The sequence below is a fragment of the Rattus norvegicus genome, chromosome X (assembly GCF_036323735.1).
Source record: "Rattus norvegicus strain BN/NHsdMcwi chromosome X, GRCr8, whole genome shotgun sequence".
NCBI classification, from domain to species: domain Eukaryota; kingdom Metazoa; phylum Chordata; class Mammalia; order Rodentia; family Muridae; genus Rattus; species Rattus norvegicus.
This window is the reverse complement of record NC_086039.1, coordinates 81405980-81425460: the sequence shown is the minus strand read 5'-3', so window position 1 is coordinate 81425460 and position 19481 is coordinate 81405980. Positions and strand designations below refer to the sequence as shown.

The 19481-nt window shown below is 37.3% G+C and overlaps 1 protein-coding gene across 14 annotated transcripts in view; it reads right to left on the bottom strand.

Annotated features, from left to right (window-relative positions):
* The window catches only part of Tex16 (testis expressed gene 16), a 376428-nt gene that overhangs the window by 83587 nt on the left and 273360 nt on the right, over positions 1-19481 (bottom strand). For all 14 annotated transcript variants that reach the window (XM_063279704.1, XM_063279698.1, XM_063279707.1 and 11 more), the window contains 3 exons: positions 5400-5854; positions 1905-2031; positions 280-328 (listed from right to left, as the gene is read on the bottom strand). In XM_063279704.1, coding sequence (XP_063135774.1) covers positions 280-328; positions 1905-2031; positions 5400-5854 — 631 coding nt within the window. The remainder of the gene's footprint in view (positions 1-279; positions 329-1904; positions 2032-5399; positions 5855-19481) is intronic.

Genomic DNA, 19481 nt, shown 5'->3' with positions numbered 1-19481 from the left:
ATACAGTCAGTGATATTTTGAGTCAGGTGTAATTCTTAGAATATATGTGCTTCTATTCCTTTGGACAAACCATTGCTATTTGGATATTTTCATGTGGCATGCATACACTATCAAATGTCCATCCTACGATTTTTAAAATGACCTATAACAAAAATGTTCTATAACAACTCTTGGAATTATAGTGCTAACATTATGTTTTAGCTCTTCAATATAAGCAGCAATTGAGATAAATGCATTTATTAGAATAGAAGGAAACAAAGCCAACAAAAAGAAACTTACAGTCAATCCAGTTTTGGGCTTTTGCCTTCATGAAACAATTTATAATACTCTACAAAAAAAAAAAAAGAAAAGGCAAATTAACTTATCCATCCACTTAAATGGCTATAGTAATTTTCTTTCTTCATTTGATCAGGTAATGGTAACACTTCATCTTCATTAGTAGATGTAATATAGAAATACTTTAAAAAATTAAAAGTACAAAAGTATCTTAGTATAATCAGGAAATGCTACTTATTTTCTTGTAGAAGAGAAATTAATTAGAATCTTAGAGCTGTAGGATAGGCATTACTGATGTGAAAGGCTGACTTCTGAATATGACATGTCTACTGCACACACAAACCCACAGCATCTGTGGTTATTACAGAAGACCTTCACAATATCAAGTGAATTTAATATTCATCTTGGAGGAGGGACGGTCTCTTGATGCTCTATCCCTAGCTGAGGAACTAAAGTCAATTAATGGCTACTAAAGAAGGTTGTAGCACTTTTCATTGTGTATGAGCAGGTAAGGGAGCAATTGGTAGGTACTCCAAGAATAAGTGGATGACCCTACACTTCTGTACACGTAGGAATCACTAAATGGATTTAGTCAGTTATAAATTAACAACAGTAATAAATAAACAAAGCCATGAACTTGGGAGGGGAGTGTGAATATGTTTGGAAGTTGTGGAGTACTTAACTAGAAGGAAAGTATAGAGGACATATTGGAGAGGTTATAGGGAGAGCTAGAGGAAGGTAGTAGGAGATGGATATTACCAAGAACCATCTTATATATGTAGGAAAATTAAAAAAAATTATTTTAGTTGGATCAATATCCTCCTTTATATTAAATTCTGCTTGAACTTCTAGAGTTAGTCTTAGTTTTACCTGTTATATTATTTTTAATACATGGTGGGATAAATTTGTAATTAGCTGTTTCAATATTTTACATTTATATTCATTACTGACTATTCTGATACTTTATTATTTTTTGATAATAAGTTTATGATAGTTCAAAAAACATGGAATTAGATTGAGCAATTGAAGTATAACAAAATAAGTTTCATAATACTGTGCCAGCCATCTTTGTAGTAGGCAATTTGTGATTATACTGTGTATGCTAATTTCAGTGTTTATGTATCATAAAATACTTAATGAGTAAATGTATAAGCAAATAAAGTAAACCCAGGTCATTGTTGTCTAGCCATACTTTGTGAGTCTAATATTTATCTGTAGCATTAAGTTTCTCCTTAGGAATGTAAAAGAAATATGATTGAGTCATTGTATTCTCAGAGCTTATGATATACATGTTTTCAAACATTTATTTCATAAGATACCTGTTTATTTTTAAATTATGAATATACTAAAAGGACAAAGTTAAATATTATAAAAATTATTCAAACAAAATACAAGTATGAGGTGTAAATAGTAATACTGTGTTTCTATTCCTCTTGCCTATTAACAATAATTTTATTTGCTTCCTTCCAAAATTATTCAATATATACATACAGCTACATTTAATACATTTAATAGCATCCATCAAATAGAAAGAATAAAATGAATCTATATGAATTGACATGGAAGGATGACTTCAATGTTAGAGAAATATAACTTTCAAACAATACTGATACTTGTGTAAATTTTACCCTTATGATTGAGGATCCATTTTCATTTTCCTCTTCTTCTTCTTCTTCTTCTTCTTCTTCTTCTTCTTCTTCTTCTTCTTCTTCTTCTTCTTCTTCTTCTTCTTCTTCATCATCATCAGAAATATTCCTAAAGAAAAGAAAAATGCAGGTTTTTAAATCACACTAAAAATAATTCAGAAATAAGCAATGAAATAGTACATATAACTTTAAAAGAGAATACTCTTACGGTTTCAAAGTTGGAAACATTTAACCCTTTCTTTCCTATTAAATGTTCAAGTGACAATAGAAAAATATTGTGCAATATTTAAAAGACCAACAAGAACTTGGAAATAATCCTGGAAACAGCTTCATGGGCAATTTCTAATAAATCAAAATAGAAAAAAAATATATGTAGAAAATTCCAGTGTGTTGAAATGTTAGTAAATATTTATGCATGTATGTATATATGTACTTACATATGTACACACATATAATAAGAATTCACAAATTTTATTGTTCACATGATATTGGAATATCTTTTAGTTCTTTATCAGAAAATTATTTATTAAAATTGATTTAACACAAAAATAAACAATAAAGTAATATGTATGAACAGCTATATTGAAATCGCTATAAACAGATGCATTTGAACTTGTTTCTAAGATGACTTCTAATGAATCAAAGTTTATATATTGTATATAAGTAAAATTAATTAAGCAATGGAGCTTATTAAATATAGTCAATGGAGCAATGTAAAATAATTTAGAAATGGCCACTGAAATGCATATCAATTGCTGTAGATTATTTCATATTTTTTAACAGATATGTTTAATTACCAGCTTAATATTAGACAATATTATTTACCAAGAACTTCCTGAAATTTGAAAAAGTAACAACATTGTCATTTGTATTTAAAATATGTTCATTTCATAAGATACCTGTTTATTTTTAAATTATGAAGGTACTAAAAAATACTTGTTGCAGTGTTTTTATCCAGTAATGACATAGAACAATCTCATAAAGAAAAGTGAAAATCAAGTCATATTTAGAGCTAGTGTGTAGCTATTATTGAATTAAGGTTGCCCAGTGTGGTAGAATTTATGATTTAGCAAGTACTCCTCTCTTCTTTCCTTTATAGGTCAAGTCAATCTGGTTTTGGCTTGTTAGGTTTGGTCGTGTTATTTTCTTTGGTTAGTGAAAAGTGGGTAGAGGTCTAGGCAAAAATTATAAATATAAAGTTTAGCTTGGTTTATGTTCCTAGCATCAGCCATGAGAATATTATAACTTCATCACCATGGGTCTTGCAGTGTTAATAATGTGGGGCAGAATTGAACACATCTCACTTCAGCTGACTTGTGAATAAGAATGACAGTGTGATGACATATATCTTTTGCTTTAAGAGGGAGATTTATACGTAAGGCTGGCTCAACAGGAGCAAAATTATGCCTGGTACTAGAAAGCTGGTTAAATATTTGGTGTTGGTGAATTCATGGATTTTTGAGGAGAGCCTATCTACAACCACCGTTTTCCTAAAACAACACTATCTCTTACTACATTTTTGTAGCGTGAAATATTTAAAAAAGCAACCCACACTGCTATAGACAGGCCAGTCTGTTCTCAGCCCTGCAGATTCTCTGACCTAGAGTTCTGAATTCTCTCCACCTGGCTCACTAAGCTTCCATGGTGGGTCGCTGCCACCTAAAGATTGGCCTCCCCTATCTACATGGTATCCTCCATGATCTTTCTGGTCCAAAAGGTTTATCTTTTCTCCTGCTTCCCCTCTTTTTCTCTCAACAACTATATATTCAACAACTATATATATTCAACAACTACAAAATAAATGCAGGCCACTAATTTGAGTGAAAGAAAAAACGAGTGCATAGGAAGAGAGAGAAGGACAATAGGGGAGAGAATGCATAATTATATTTTAATTAAATAATAATAAAGATAAAAAGATGTAAAAAAAATATGAAGCTTTGTCAATCACAGGCTATTTATCTTTATCATAGTGAATACCTAGTACTTAATCCAAAATGTCAAAGTTTGTGAGGTTTTAGTTAATGTTCATGAAGTTCTGAAGGAAAGGGTAAGTCAATATTTCTGAATTGACTATATTGAAAAGCTGATTTCAGCATATCCTCTAGCCATTTACTTTGAATATGTAGTTTCATGAACAGTTAAAACACTCATATTGCACCAATAAATATGTTAACAAGGAAAGACAACAAGTGTCAGAATCATAAACCTGGACAAGGAACTACAGGGAAGTCATGACAGATGAGAAATGGAGAAAGTAACCTCTCCCAGGGATCAGTCCTTAAGTGGTTATCTAATTCAAAATGGTCATCCCTGAAACAATACACACATAATCCATAAAAACGAACTCAGTAAGTTGTATCTCTATTATTTGTGTGCATATGGACAAACACAAATAGAAAATGCTATCAACATATGGATGGAATAGTAGGAAGGAGACTTGGAAGGGGATGGAGTGAGCAAAAAGAAAAGAAAAGTTGATATAATTACATTTTAATTAAAGATGATGTGCAAAAAATAAAAGCAAAAAGATTCACTTTGCTAAAAATAATTTTTAAAGTCAATGCAACATGAAAAAAATGACTTCTGCAAACTGGAAGGATCTTCTATTATTATACTCCTGAAGAAATAAATGATTTTAATTCAGAATATATTTTCCAGTTTTAAAGTAGGTATAAATGATATTCCAAAGAGTATTTTTATTTAAATTGATAACTATTCAGTAAAGCACATACTAAAAACTGACAATATGCAGGAAGAGGAAAATAAATGTTTCTATCCTTTTAGAGCTAGATTATTTAGAAAACTGTCCGGGGGTGTGGCATTTGATACCAAGTATTTTTTATGTAAGGAAACTATAAATAAAACATTGATTTTAAAGTAGTCAAACACACTGACTTATGTTATACAATTTAGCACCCTATATATAGGCTATTACTATATGGAGGAAAACAAAACCCTTAGAGACACTTGATAGTTTGGGTGACTCTTGAAGCTATAGAATATTGTTCAAGTGATAATAAAGTAAAGAATAACTTGACATCATCATTTCAAGTAACACTATAAGGTTTTCTTTGCTACTGTCTTACCATTTTATGTATGATCATTTTTGCCTTTTGAATATTAAGAGAGTAAAATTATTTTATTGCTTATTGTTTGTGGAGATATATAAAAATCACTATGTTTCTAAAAGGTAGATTTATCTTTTTTAAATGTTTTGTCACTTTCTTGAAATATCTAATACAGTATTTTTTTACTTCATAAATTATCCTCCAATAAACGAGATGAGAATATATACCAGTTTTCCATTGAACTATTTCTCTTTATTGAATTCTTTTCTTTAAATTCTTAAAACAACTCGTATATAATGTATCTTTATACTTAGAGTAATAAATGAATGCATATGAAAAATCCAATTTTACTTTAGAGATATAATATATAGTGAGCAGGTTATTGTAAAGCCATGTGGTAAAAACTTACTCGGGAGATGGTGTGGCAGATTTAGAAGTTTCTTCATCATATCCTTCTGCTGGTTTTACAGTAAGTCCCACTGCAGCTCCCAGAAGAAATTCCTCTTCATGTCTCATTGGAGGTCTTCGTGCTGCTTGCAGAGCGATTTCCTGTGTAGAACTGACAGCATGCATACTGAAAGGACTCAGGCTTCTTGGCCTTGCTTGTCTCTCAGTGTATCCTCTTGAAAGACTGACAGCCCGTTTTCTACCACATCTCTCAGAATACCCTCTTGCAGGGCTCACAGAACGGCCCCTTGCGGGAATCATTGTGCGTCCTTGTTCAGGCCTCACAGCAAGATCTTTAGCAGGATTTACAGCATAGCTTCTTTCAAATCCAACATATCTTCCTCCTTCAGGTCCCCATGTAGGTGCTGCCAAAGATGCCCCCTCAGCTCTTAAACCACCATCATAGTTATCAGACAACTGAAGAATACAAAGAGAAAACAAAGGGTTAGCTGTTCAAATATTAAAATTCGGAGAGGTAGCGAAGATGTTAAGATTCCTAAAATAGATAAAAAATTAATGTCGTATTTCAAAATGGTTAGATTTGATATTATTTATACAACTTGTTTCAAACCAAGTTTGAAAGTAAAAAAAAATAACCTTATATATCTTTTCTTTCTGTAAAGAAATCATACAAAATTTTAGACAGAAAACAGCTATTAAGAACTTGGAACCTGTTCAGGAATAAATTTCAAAATTTTTAAACATAAAGTCAGCTATGTTACAACTTATTATTCAAACATTTTAAACAATTCTTTACAAAACAGAGTTTTGGACCTGGAGGGGAATTAAATTTTGAGGATAAAAAAAGATTAAACAAAATTAAAAAAAGAATATGTACATATTTGTTCATATTCTCAAAAGAGAAATGGAAGAGTGGAAAAGGTCAGGTATGGTCTTAGGGCAAACACTTACAGAAGAGTAATAATGAAGCACAGGTAATCAAGAGGAAATTGATGATATTTGAGCAAATTTCTTTATAAACTTTTGTTTCTAAATTAAGTAATAACTTATATATAAGTAAAATTAAGTAATTATATTTAAAAAAGCAAAAGCTCTGAAACTGATTTCAAGAAGAAACAACCAAGATATTACTTTCATTAATAACACAATCATGAAGACATAAAACATGACAAAATTTTGGTGACTATACTCTATGAAGATTGATAGACAGACAGACAGACAGAAAGACAGTTTTTTTTCTCATTTGGATTTTATTGGCATAACAATTTTGCTACTAATATTTATTAAAGGCTATAGTTTTGCAAGCATTGTGTGAGAAGATATGCTGACAGTTTTGAAAATTATAGTTACTTTATGATAACTGGTTATAGAGAACCAAGTATAGAGTAGACATCATGAAAAGGGGTTCTTTGTTACTTACTAACTTGAATAATGTTCTGCTTCAATATTAGTCTCTCTTTCTATTGGGGTTCCAGGTGGTATGAAGGGAGAAATGGAAATAATGAAATATGAATGGATCTAGGTGGCAGATAGGAATACAGGGTATAGGAGGAGTGTGGAAAGATAACTAACATTGAAGACCTTTGAAAATGCCATAGAGAAACCTACTGCTATGGAAGTTTCCTATAATATATGCATATTTACACATAAGATGAGTTTAAATGGAATTTCCCTCTAACAGCAGAGGGGCATAGGTTATTTAAAAACAAAAAAACAAAACAAAACAAAAAAACCCCTCCAGTGACAGGTATTCTCTTTTCAATTTGTTTGTAAATAAGCTTCCTCTAACAAATTACAAACTATTAAATTGTGCTTGATTACCCTCCAGAACTTTTCTGTATGATCTTATTACTGAAGACACCATATACCTGAGGCATAGGTCATGGAGACTACCCCAGGAATTTCAGTCCTACTAGCTATCTTTTACAATTCTTAAGGTTCTATACATGTTACTTGGAGAGAAAATCACCAAAGGTCTTACCAAGCTATGAATCCTGTAAGCAACATCTCCCTGGTTAGAAACACCCACTGGTTCAGTAGTGCAAATGTACGGAAATAACAATCACGCTCTGGCTGGATTTAAAGCCCACTCCACCCATGACTGATATCATTAACTGGAACAAAAATCTATGGCTAGCTCTAGGTTATAGGCCCTAGGGAAGAACCATGCCTATTATTCTGATAAATGGATATAATATAAAACCTCTTGTATGTTCTTAACGTTATACCCATATATTAGTAGTGTATCAACTTTCTTTAGAGAAACTTCCTTAGCAGTAGTTGGCAATTGGTACAGGAATCCATAAGTAGTTAACATGCAGAGGATGAGATACTGTAGACTGCTTAGCCCTATATGTGGCATCTATATCACTCCATCTTCCTCAACGGCTTAGGAATCATCATCGAAGAGGAGTTAAACATATTATAGAAGTCAGATGGAATGGATTTCTGTTATCAACAGTTTTTGCTGGCCATGCGAGGACAACTGCACACACAAACTCAAAGAGTAATTGGGACTGCAAGCACACGACTTGCATGAAATCAAGCCAGTTAATATCACAACATGGTGAAAAATGTACAATAGAGACTAGATAATATATAACCAGAATTGAGTGGCAGCTGCTCAAGTGCTTTATACATGTCGACTCATTCAATCCTAATAGCATTTCTATTAAGTAGATACTATTATTATACTCATGCTATAGGCAAGCAAATTAAAAGTGATTACTAACTTGTTCATGGTAGCAAGGTAGTAAGTGATGAAAGTGGAATAGAAACCCTAGCATTCTGATTCTGAAAGTCTGAATTTTCAGTGGTATAGAGTGCCCTTTAAAAAAGACATTAAATGAAAGTTGGTCATTCCAGGTTGTGTTGTATCTCCCATTCTGAGCTGAATTAAAAAGGAATAAGTTATGTACAAAATTATTTTTACATAGCATACTAAATTCTAGGTTTTATTATGGGATTTTTCTCTTTTAAAAATGTATTAATTTAGACCAGGAAGAAGGAGGGATTCTTCCATGAGGATAGGACTGACCACACATGAGAGGAAGGCAGGAAGGGAGTCTGCTGGGATTGTGATGTACTGTTAAAAATCCATGGCTACTTTCTGCCTTGTCCTTTCTGCTGGGGCAGAATGCTAGCTAGTCTGCTCCCTGGCAGAGGTTATATCCTGAGACATACCACATGATCCACTGCATTCAGCATTTGATAAGAACTACCCCCTAAAGTCCCACAGCAACTGCTGGGCCAGTAGACTCAGGGACTCACCATCTCCCCCAAACCCCCACCCACCAAATGCCAATCCCTACTGCTTGGGCCTTTCTGCTGGGACAGACTGATAGTTAGTCTGCTCCCTGGAAGAGGCTATACCCTGAGACATACCAGAGGATCCGCTGTATTCAGCATTTGGTAAGACCCCCCCCAGAAGTCCCACAGCAGCTGGGGGTCAGTGGAGTCAGGGACCCACCATCTCCCCAAACCCCCCACCCACCAAATATCAATCCCCTTCTGCCTGGTCTTTTCTGCTGGTTCAGAGTGCTAGCTAGTTTGCTTCCTGGAAGATGCTCTATCCTGTGGTTTACCAGAGGATCTGCTGCACTCAGAACATCTGACATCATATAGTGAAGCAGTATACAAGAAGAAACACTGCACTCAAAACATTCCATACCACACCTGGAGACATACACCCAAGAGACCTGCTTCCCCCAGGACACCACAGCTTGAAGGCATCCAAAAAGTTCTTCTGTACACAGGACAATTGTACACACCACAGTCTGAAGACATTCCAGGGGCTCTGTGGCATGCAAGGCAACAGACCCAAAAGGCTGAAAGTCTCTCTGGAGTGTAGCTGAACACAGGGAAACAGAAACCACAGTCCATTGCATCTTCACCAGAGAACAGCTCACACAGGACAACAGTGTGACTGTTCCTCTGAAGACCCAAACGTCTGAAGGCCTTCCAGGAGATTTACTGCAGCCAAGGCAACAAATCAGCAGCTTCTCTGCCCCTCTGAATACCCTCCAGTTGGCAGGCCCCACAAGAGGTCTGTTACAGCCAGGGCCACAGGCCTACCGAGAGACCTGAAGCAACCCAGAGACAAAAGAGGTATACTCCAGACAGAGACACCCAGACCAGCAAACACCAGGGATAACCAGATGGTGAGAGGCAAGTGCATGACCATAAGCAACAGAAGCCAATATATGTGGCCATCATCAGAATCCAGTTCTCATACTATAGCAAACCCTGAATACACCAACACACCTAAAAACCAGGAAACTGACATAAAATCCTATCTTATGAAGATAATAGAGTCCATTAGGGAGGCTATAAATACTCAATGGAAGAAATACAGGAAAACACAGGTTAAGAAGTAGAGGCCTTTAAAGAGGAAACAAATAAATCCCTTAAAGTAATACAGGAAAACACAATCAAACAGGTGAAGGAATTGCATAAAGCAGTCCAAGACCTAAAAGTGGAAGTAGAGACAATAATGAAAACACAAATGGAGGCAAACCTGCAAATGGTAAAACTAGGAAAGAGGTGAGGAATTACAGAATACAAGAGATAAAAGAGAGATAGAAGAAGAGATAGAAGAGAGAATCTCAGGTGTAGAAGATACTGTAGAAGAGACTGACCATCAAAGAAAATTCAAACATAAAAAAACTCCTAACCCAAAACATCCAGGAAATTCAAGACACAATGAAAAGACCAAATCTAACAATAATTGGAATACAGAAAAATGAAGACTTCCAGCTCAAAGGACCTGAACATGTCTTCAACGAAATCATAGAAGAAAACGTCCACAACCTAAAGAAAGAAATTGCCATTAAGGTACAAAAAGTCTACAGAACACCAAACAAATGGGACCAAAAAAGAAAATTCTCTAGTCACATAATAGTCAAATCACTAAATGCACAGAACAAAGAAAGAATATTAAAAGCTGCAAGGGAAAATGGCCAAGTAACATACAAAGGCAGACACATCAGAATTACACCAGACTTCTTAACAAAGGCTATAAAGCCAGAAGAGCCTGGTCAGAGTTCATGCAGACTCTAAGAGAACACTAATGCCAGCCTAGGCTACTATACTCAGCAAAACTCTCAATTAATACAGATGGAGAAACCAAAATATTCCAGGACAAAACCAAGATCAAGCATTATTTATCAACCAATCCAGTCCTACAGAGGATCCTAGAAGAAAAATTCCAATACAAGGAAGATAGCTATACCAAAGAAAAGACAAGATATTAAGCATCTTATGAAAAATCCCCAAAGGGAAAAAAAACACAAGCACATAAAGCTACTGACAAAAAAAGTTACAGGAACCAACAGCCATTTGTCTTTAATATCTCTCAATATTAGTGGACTTAACTCATCTATAAAAAGACATAAGCTAACAGATACACAAACAAGATACTGATATACCCCAACCCCTCTTCTTATTATGAAAATATACTCACCATTACCAAGAGAGTGTGAGAACCGCTTTCACAGAAACAGGACACAGCAGAACATAGGTTAAGACCAAGTGAGAAAAACATTTTCTTCTCAAGGGTGGCATTTCAGCCCCTATTTGCACCTGTCATCAGTCCTTACTTGACCCTACCTGGGAGCTGCATCTCTATTGGATGAGTTTGCTTCTTTTTGTTCTAGAGTGCTCAGGTGTGTTGTTAAGTTGCTAGTGTAGGATATAAGAAGAGTGAAATAATCCCATACATCCTATCAGACAACCATGGTCTAAAGCTGGTCATGAAAACAGTAAAAGGAACAGAAAACCCACATACATGTGGAAACTGAACAACTCTGTACTAAATAACAATTTGGTCAGGGATGAAATACAGAAAGAAATTAAAGATTTTCTGGAATTTTATTGAAAATGTTGACACATCATACCCAAGCTTATGGGACATAATGAAATCAGTGCTAACAGGAAAATTAATAGCACTAAGTGCACTTGTAAAGAAACTGGAGGGATCCTACATGGGACCTCACGAAACTGGAAGAAAGCTTCTGTATGGCAAAGGACAGTCAATAAGACAAATTGCCACCCAGAGATTGGGAAAAATCTTCACTAACCCCACATCTGATAAAGGGCTAATATCCAAAAAATATAAAGAATTCAAGAAGCTAACCACCAAAAAACCAAACAACCCAATCAAAAAGGGAGGTATAGAGCTAAACTGAGAATTCACAACAGAGGAGTCTTGAATGGCTGAGAAGCAAATTAAGAAATGTTCAAAGTCTTTAGTGATCAGAGAAATGCAAATCAAAGCAACTCTGAGATTCCACCTTATACCAGTCAGAAACACTAAGATCAAAACCTCAGGTTTAACACATGTTGGCGAGGATGTGGAGATAGAGGAGCACTTCTCCATTGCTGGTGAGATTACAAACTGGTACAACCACTCTGGAAATCAATTTGAAGGTTCCTCAGAAAACTGGAAACAGACCTACCAGAAATACCATTCTTTGGAATATACCCAAAAGATGCCCCACCATGCCATAGGGGCACATGTTCCACTATGTTCATAGCAGACTTTATTGTGATAGCCAGAAGCTGCAAACAACCCAGATGTCAGATGACAGAAGAATGGATACAGAGAATGTGGTTCATGTACACAATGGAATACTACTCAGCTATTAAGAATGAGGACATCCTGTCTTCCTGGTTGCTGCCCCTGCAGAGAGCCCCTGGGCAGCACCCCACGAGCAAACCTGAGCCTCGGGACCACAGGTAAGACCAACTTTTCTGCTGCAAGAAAGCTGCCTGGTGAACTCAAGACACAGGCCCACAGGAACAGCTGAAGACCTGTAGAGAGGAAAAACTACACGCCCAAAAGCAGAACACTCTGTCCCCATAACTGACTGAAAGAGAGGAAAACAGGTCGACAGCACTCCTGACACACAGGCTTATAGGACAGTCTAGCCACTGTCAGAAATAGCAGAACAAAGTAACACTAGAGATAATCTGATGGCGAGAGGCAAGCGCAGGAACCCAAGCAACAGAAACCAAGACTACATGCCATCATCGGAGCCCAATTCTCCCAACAAAACAAACATGGAATATCCAAACACACCAGAAAAGCAAGATCTAGTTTCAAAATCATATTTGATCATGATGCTGGAGGACTTCAAGAAAGACATGAACACACTTAGGGAAGCACAGGAAAACATTAATAAACAAGTAAAAGCCTACAGAGAGGAATCGCAAAAATCCCTGAAAGAATTCCAGGAAAACACAATCAAACAGTTGAAGGAATTAAAAATGGAAATAGAAGCAATCAAGAAAGAACACATGGAAACAACCCTGGATATAGAAAACCAAAAGAAGAGACAAGGAGCTGTAGATACAAGCTTCACCAACAGAATACAAGAGATGGAAGAGAGAATCTCAGGAGCAGAAGATTCCATAGAAATCATTGACTCAACTGTCAAAGATAATGTAAAGCGGAAAAAGCTACTGGTCCAAAACATACAGGAAATCCAGGACTCAATGAGAAGATCAAACCTAAGGATAATAGGTATAGAAGAGAGTGAAGACTCCCAGCTCAAAGGACCAGTAAATATCTTCAACAAAATCATAGAAGAAAACTTCCCTAACCTAAAAAAAGAGATACCCATAGACATACAAGAAGCCTACAGAACTCCAAATAGATTGGACCAGAAAAGAAACACCTCCCGTCACATAATTGTCAAAACACCAAACGCACAAAATAAAGAAAGAATATTAAAAGCAGTAAGGGAAAAAGGTCAAGTAACATATAAAGGCAGACCTATCAGAATCACACCAGACTTCTCGCCAGAAACTATGAAGGCCAGAAGATCCTGGACTGATGTCATACAGACCCTAAGAGAACACAAATGCCAGCCCAGGTTACTGTATCCAGCAAAACTCTCAATTAACATTGATGGAGAAACCAAGATATTCCATGACAAAACCAAATTTACACAATATCTTTCTACAAATCCAGCACTACAAAGGATAATAAATGGTAAAGCCCAACATAAGGAGGCAAGCTATACCCTAGAAGAAGCAAGAAACTAATCGTCTTGGCAACAAAACAAAGAGAATGAAAGCACACAAACATAACCTCACATCCAAATATGAATATAACGGGAAGCAATAATCACTATTCCTTAATATCTCTCAATATCAATGGCCTCAACTCCCCAATAAAAAGACATAGATTAACAAACTGGATACGCAACGAGGACCCTGCATTCTGCTGCCTACAGGAAACACACCTCAGACACAAAGACAGACACTACCTCAGAGTGAAAGGCTGGAAAACAACTTTCCAAGCAAATGGTCAGAAGAAGCAAGCTCGAGTAGCCATTCTAATATCAAATAAAATCAATTTCCAACTAAAATTCATCAAAAAAGATAAGGAAGGACACTTCATATTCATCAAAGGAAAAATCAACCAAGATGAACTCTCAATCCTAAATATCTATGCCCCAAATACAAGGGCACCTACATACGTAAAAGAAACCTTACTAAAGCTCAAAACACACATTGCACCTCACACAATAATAGTGGGAGATTTCAACACCCCACTCTCATCAATGGACAGATCATGGAAACAGAAATTAAACAGTGATGTAGACAGACTAAGAGAAGTCATGAGCCAAATGGACTTAACGGATATTTATAGAACATTCTATCCTAAAGCAGAAGGATATACCTTCTTCTCAGCTCCTCATGGTACTTTCTCCAAAATTGACCATATAATTGGTCAAAAAACGGGCCTCAACAGGTACAGAAAGATAGAAATAATCCCATGCGTGCTATCGGACCACCACGGCCTAAAACTGGTCTTCAATAACAATAAGGGAAGAATGCCCACATATACGTGGAAATTGAACAATGCTCTACTCAATGATAACCTGGTCACGGAAGAAATAAAGAAAGAAATTAAAAACTTTTTAGAATTTAATGAAAATGAAGATACAACATACTCAAAATTATGGGACACAATGAAAGCTGTGCTAAGAGGAAAACTCATAGCGCTGAGTGCCTGCAGAAAGAAACAGGAAAGAGCATATGTCAGCAGCTTGACAGCACACCTAAAAGCTCTAGAAGAAAAAGAAGCAAATACACCCAGGAGGAGTAGAAGGCAGGAAATAATCAAACTCAGAGCTGAAATCAACCAAGTAGAAACAAAAAGGACCATAGAAAGAATCAACAGAACCAAAAGTTGGTTCTTTGAGAAAATCAACAAGATAGATAAACCCTTAGCCAGACTAACGAGAGGACACAGAGAGTGTGTACAAATTAACAAAATCAGAAATGAAAAGGGAGACATAACTACAGATTCAGAGGAAATTCAAAAAATCATCAGATCTTACTATAAAAACCTATATTCAACAAAATTTGAAAATCTTCAGGAAATGGACAATTTCCTAGACAGATACCAGGTATCGAAGTTAAATCAGGAACAGATAAACCAGTTAAACAACCCCATAACTCCTAAGGAAATAGAAGCAGTCATTAAAGGTCTCCCAACCAAAAAGAGCCCAGGTCCAGACGGGTTTAGTGCAGAATTCTATCAAACCTTCATAGAAGACCTCATACCAATATTATCCAAAATATTCCACAAAATTGAAACAGATGGAGCACTACCGAATTCCTTCTACGAAGCCACAATTACTCTTATACCTAAACCACACAAAGACACAACAAAGAAAGAGAACTTCAGACAAATTTCCCTTATGAATATCGACGCAAAAATACTCAATAAAATTCTGGCAAACCGAATTCAAGAACACATCAAAACAATCATCCACCATGATCAAGTAGGCTTCATCCCAGGCATGCAGGGATGGTTTAATATACGGAAATCCATCAACGTGATCCATTATATAAACAAACTGAAAGAACAGAACCACATGATCATTTCATTAGATGCTGAGAAAGCATTTGACAAAATTCAACACCCCTTCATGATAAAAGTCCTGGAAAGAATAGGAATTCAAGGCCCATACCTAAACATAGTAAAAGCCATATACAGCAAACCAGTTGCTAACATTAAACTAAATGGAGAGAAACTTGAAGCAATCCCACTAAAATCAGGGACTAGACAAGGCTGCCCACTCTCTCCCTACTTATTCAATATAGTTCTTGAAGTTCTAGCCAGAGCAATCAGACAACAAAAGGAGATCAAAGGGATACAGATCGGAAAAGAAGAGGTCAAAATATCACTATTTGCAGATGACATGATAGTATATTTAAGTGATCCCAAAAGTTCCACCAGAGAACTACTAAAGCTGATAAACAACTTTAGCAAAGTGGCTGGGTATAAAATTAACTCAAATAAATCAGTTGCCTTCCTCTATACAAAAGAGAAACAAGCCGAGAAAGAAATTAGGGAAACGACACCCTTCATAATAGACCCAAATAATATAAAGTACCTCGGTGTGACTTTAACCAAGCAAGTAAAGATCTGTACAATAAGAACTTCAAGACACTGAGGAAAGAAATTGAAGAAGACCTCAGAAGATGGAAAGATCTCCCATTCTCATGGATTGGCAGGATTAATATAGTAAAAATGGCCATTTTACCAAAAGCAATCTACAGATTCAATGCAATCCCCATCAAAACCCCAATCCAATTCTTCAAAGAGTTAGACAGAACAATTTGCAAATTCATCTGGAATAACAAAAAACCCAGGATAGCTAAAGCTATCCTCAACAATAAAAGGACTTCAGGGGGAATCACTATCCCTGAACTCAAGCAGTATTACAGAGCAATAGTGATAAAAACTGCATGGTATTGGTACAGAGACAGACAGATAGACCAATGGAATAGAATTGAAGACCCAGAAATGAACCCACACACCTATGGTCACTTGATTTTTGACAAAGGAGCCAAAACCATCCAATGGAAAAAAGATAGCATTTTCAGCAAATGGTGCTGGTTCAACTGGAGGGCAACATGTAGAAGAATGCAGATCGATCCATGCTTATCACCCTGTACAAAGCTTAAGTCCAAGTGGATCAAGGACCTCCACATCAAACCAGACACACTCAAACTAATAGAAGAAAAACTAGGGAAGCATCTGGAACACATGGGCACTGGAAAAAATTTCCTGAACAAAACACCAATGGCTTATGCTCTAAGATCAAGAATCGACAAATGGGATCTCATAAAACTGCAAAGCTTCTGTAAGGCAAAGGACACTGTGGTTAGGACAAAACGGCAACCAACAGATTGGGAAAAGATCTTTACCAATCCTACAACAGATAGAGGCCTTATATCCAAAATATACAAAGAACTCAAGAAGTTAGACCGCAGGGAAACAAATAACCCTATTAAAAAATGGGGTTCAGAGCTAAACAAAGAATTCACATCTGAGGAATGCCGAATGGCTGAGAAACACCTAAAGAAATGTTCAACATCTTTAGTCATAAGGGAAATGCAAATCAAAACAACCCTGAGATTTCACCTCACACCAGTGCGATTGGCTAAGATCAAAAACTCAGGTGACAGCAGATGCTGGCGAGGATGTTGAGAAACAGGAACACTCCTCCATTGTTGGTGGGATTGCAGACTGGTAAAACCATTCTGGAAATCAGTCTGGAGGTTCCTCAGAAAATTGGACATTGAACTGCCTGAGGATCCAGCTATACCTCTCTTGGGCATATACCCAAAAGATGCCTCAACATATAAAAGAGACACGTGCTCCACTATGTTCATCGCAGCCTTATTTATAATAGCCAGAAACTGGAAAGAACCCAGATGCCCTTCAACAGAGGAATGGATACAGAAAATGTGGTACATCTACACAATGGAATATTACTCAGCTATCAAAAACAACGAGTTTATGAAATTCGTAGGCAAATGGTTGGAACTGGAAAATATCATCCTGAGTGAGCTAACCCAATCACAGAAAGACATACATGGTATACACTCATTGATAAGTGGCTATTAGCCCAAATGCTTGAATTACCCTAGATCCCTAGAACAAAGGAAACTCAAGACGGATGATCAAAATGTGAATGCTTCACTCCTTCTTTAAATGAGGAAAAAGAATACCCTTGGCAGGGAAGGGAGAGGCAAAGATTAAAACAGAGACTGAAGGAACACCCATTCAGAGCCTGCCCCACATGTGGCCCATACATATACAGCCACCCAATTAGACAAGATGGATGAAGCAAAGAAGTGCAGACCGACAGGAGCCGGATGTAGATCTCTCCTGAGAGACACAGCCAGAATACAGCAAATACAGAGGCGAATGCCAGCAGCAAACCACTGAACTGAGAATAGGTCCCCCGTTGAAGGAATCAGAGAAAGAACTGGAAGAGCTTGAAGTGGCTCGAGACCCCAAAAGTACAACAATGCCAAGCAACCAGAGCTTCCAGGGACTAAGCCACTACCTAAAGACTATACATGGACTGACCCTGGACTCTGACCACATAGGTAGCAATGAATATCCTAGTAAGAGCACCAGTGGAAGGGGAAGCCCTGGGTCCTGCTAAGACTGAACCCCCAGTGTACTAGTCTATGGGGGGAGGGCGGCAATGGGGGAGGGTTGGGAGGGGAACACCCATAAGGAAGGGGAGGGGGGAGGGGGATGTTTGCCCGGAAACCGGGAAAGGGAATAACACTCGAAATGTATATAAGAAATACTCAAGTTAATAAAAAAAAAAAAAGAAAAAAAAAAGAATGAGGACATCCTGAGTTTTGCAGGCAAATGGATGGAACTAGAGAATGTCATACAGAGTGACGTAACTCAGATCCAAGAAGACATGCATGGTATGTTCTCACTAATAAGTGGATCCTAGCAAAAATAGAAGTACAGAATACCCCAGATGCAGTCCACAGAACTCAAAAAGGTCAATAAGCTTAAGGGCCCAAGTGAGGATGCCTCGGTCCCACTTTGGAGGGAAAAGAAAGCAACCACAAGGGGGAAGGGAGGTAGGACAGGGAGAGGAAAGGGGATGGGGTTGTGGGAGAGGATAACGTGATCTGGTATTGGGTTGGGGGTGAAGGATTGATGCTCTGAGGGCCAGCAGAAAGAATGGGAACAGGCGACCTTGGGAAAAAGTAGGTTGTGAAGACCCTCTAGAATGTACCAGAGACCTGGGAAGTGAGAGACTTTCAGGAACAAAGAGGGGATCCTAGGTGAAGTGCAGTGGGGAGAGTGAACTTACTGAACCTACCTCCAGCAGAAATATAGGATCAAGTGAGGGATGGGGTTGCTATCCCACAGTCAAAGCTCTGACCCATAATTCTTCCTGTCTGAAAGATATGCAGGAATGGAAATGGAGAAGAGCCTGAGGAAAAGAAGGTCCAGCAACAGGCCCAGAGGGTGTTCCAGCTCAAGGGGAGGCCCCAAGACCTGACACCATTACTGAGGCTATGGGGCATTCACAAAAAGGGACCTATCATGACTGCCCTCCAAATGACCCAACAAGCAGCTGAAAGTCAGAAGCAGATATGTGCACCAACCAATGAACAGAAGTTGCTGACCCCTCTGGCTGAATAAGGAAAAAGCTGGAAGAAGTTGAGGAGGAGGGCGATTCTATAGGAGGACCAGCAGTGCCAATTAACCTGGATCCCCAAGATCTCTCAGATACTGGATCACCAACCAGCAAGCATACACCAGCTCATATGAGGCCTCCAACACATATACAGCAGAGGACTCCTGGATCTGGGTTCAGTCAGAGACGATGAACCTAACCCTCAAGAGACTGTTGGCCCTAGGAAGTTTTGAGGTCTGATGGGGTGGGGCGTCCTATAGAGACACCATGGGGGCGTGTCAGTGAGGAGGCATGTGATGTGGAAATGTCGGTGGGTGGACTGGGAGGGGAATAAAATCTGGAGTATAAAAATAAGTGAATACTTAATTTAAAATATTATTTATTTATTTATTTATTTATATTCCAAATGCTGTTTCCCTTCCAGGTTCCCCATCACAGAGTTCCTCTCCCTCCCCTTCTCTTTTGAGAGAATGGGGCCTCCCCTGTGTATCCCTTTACCCTGGCATATCAATTCTCTGCCAGATTAGTTAACAAAATTATTTAACCCTCATTTCTTTAGAAGTTAGTCTACAGGCACAGGTCTTCCTGGTTGCTGCCGC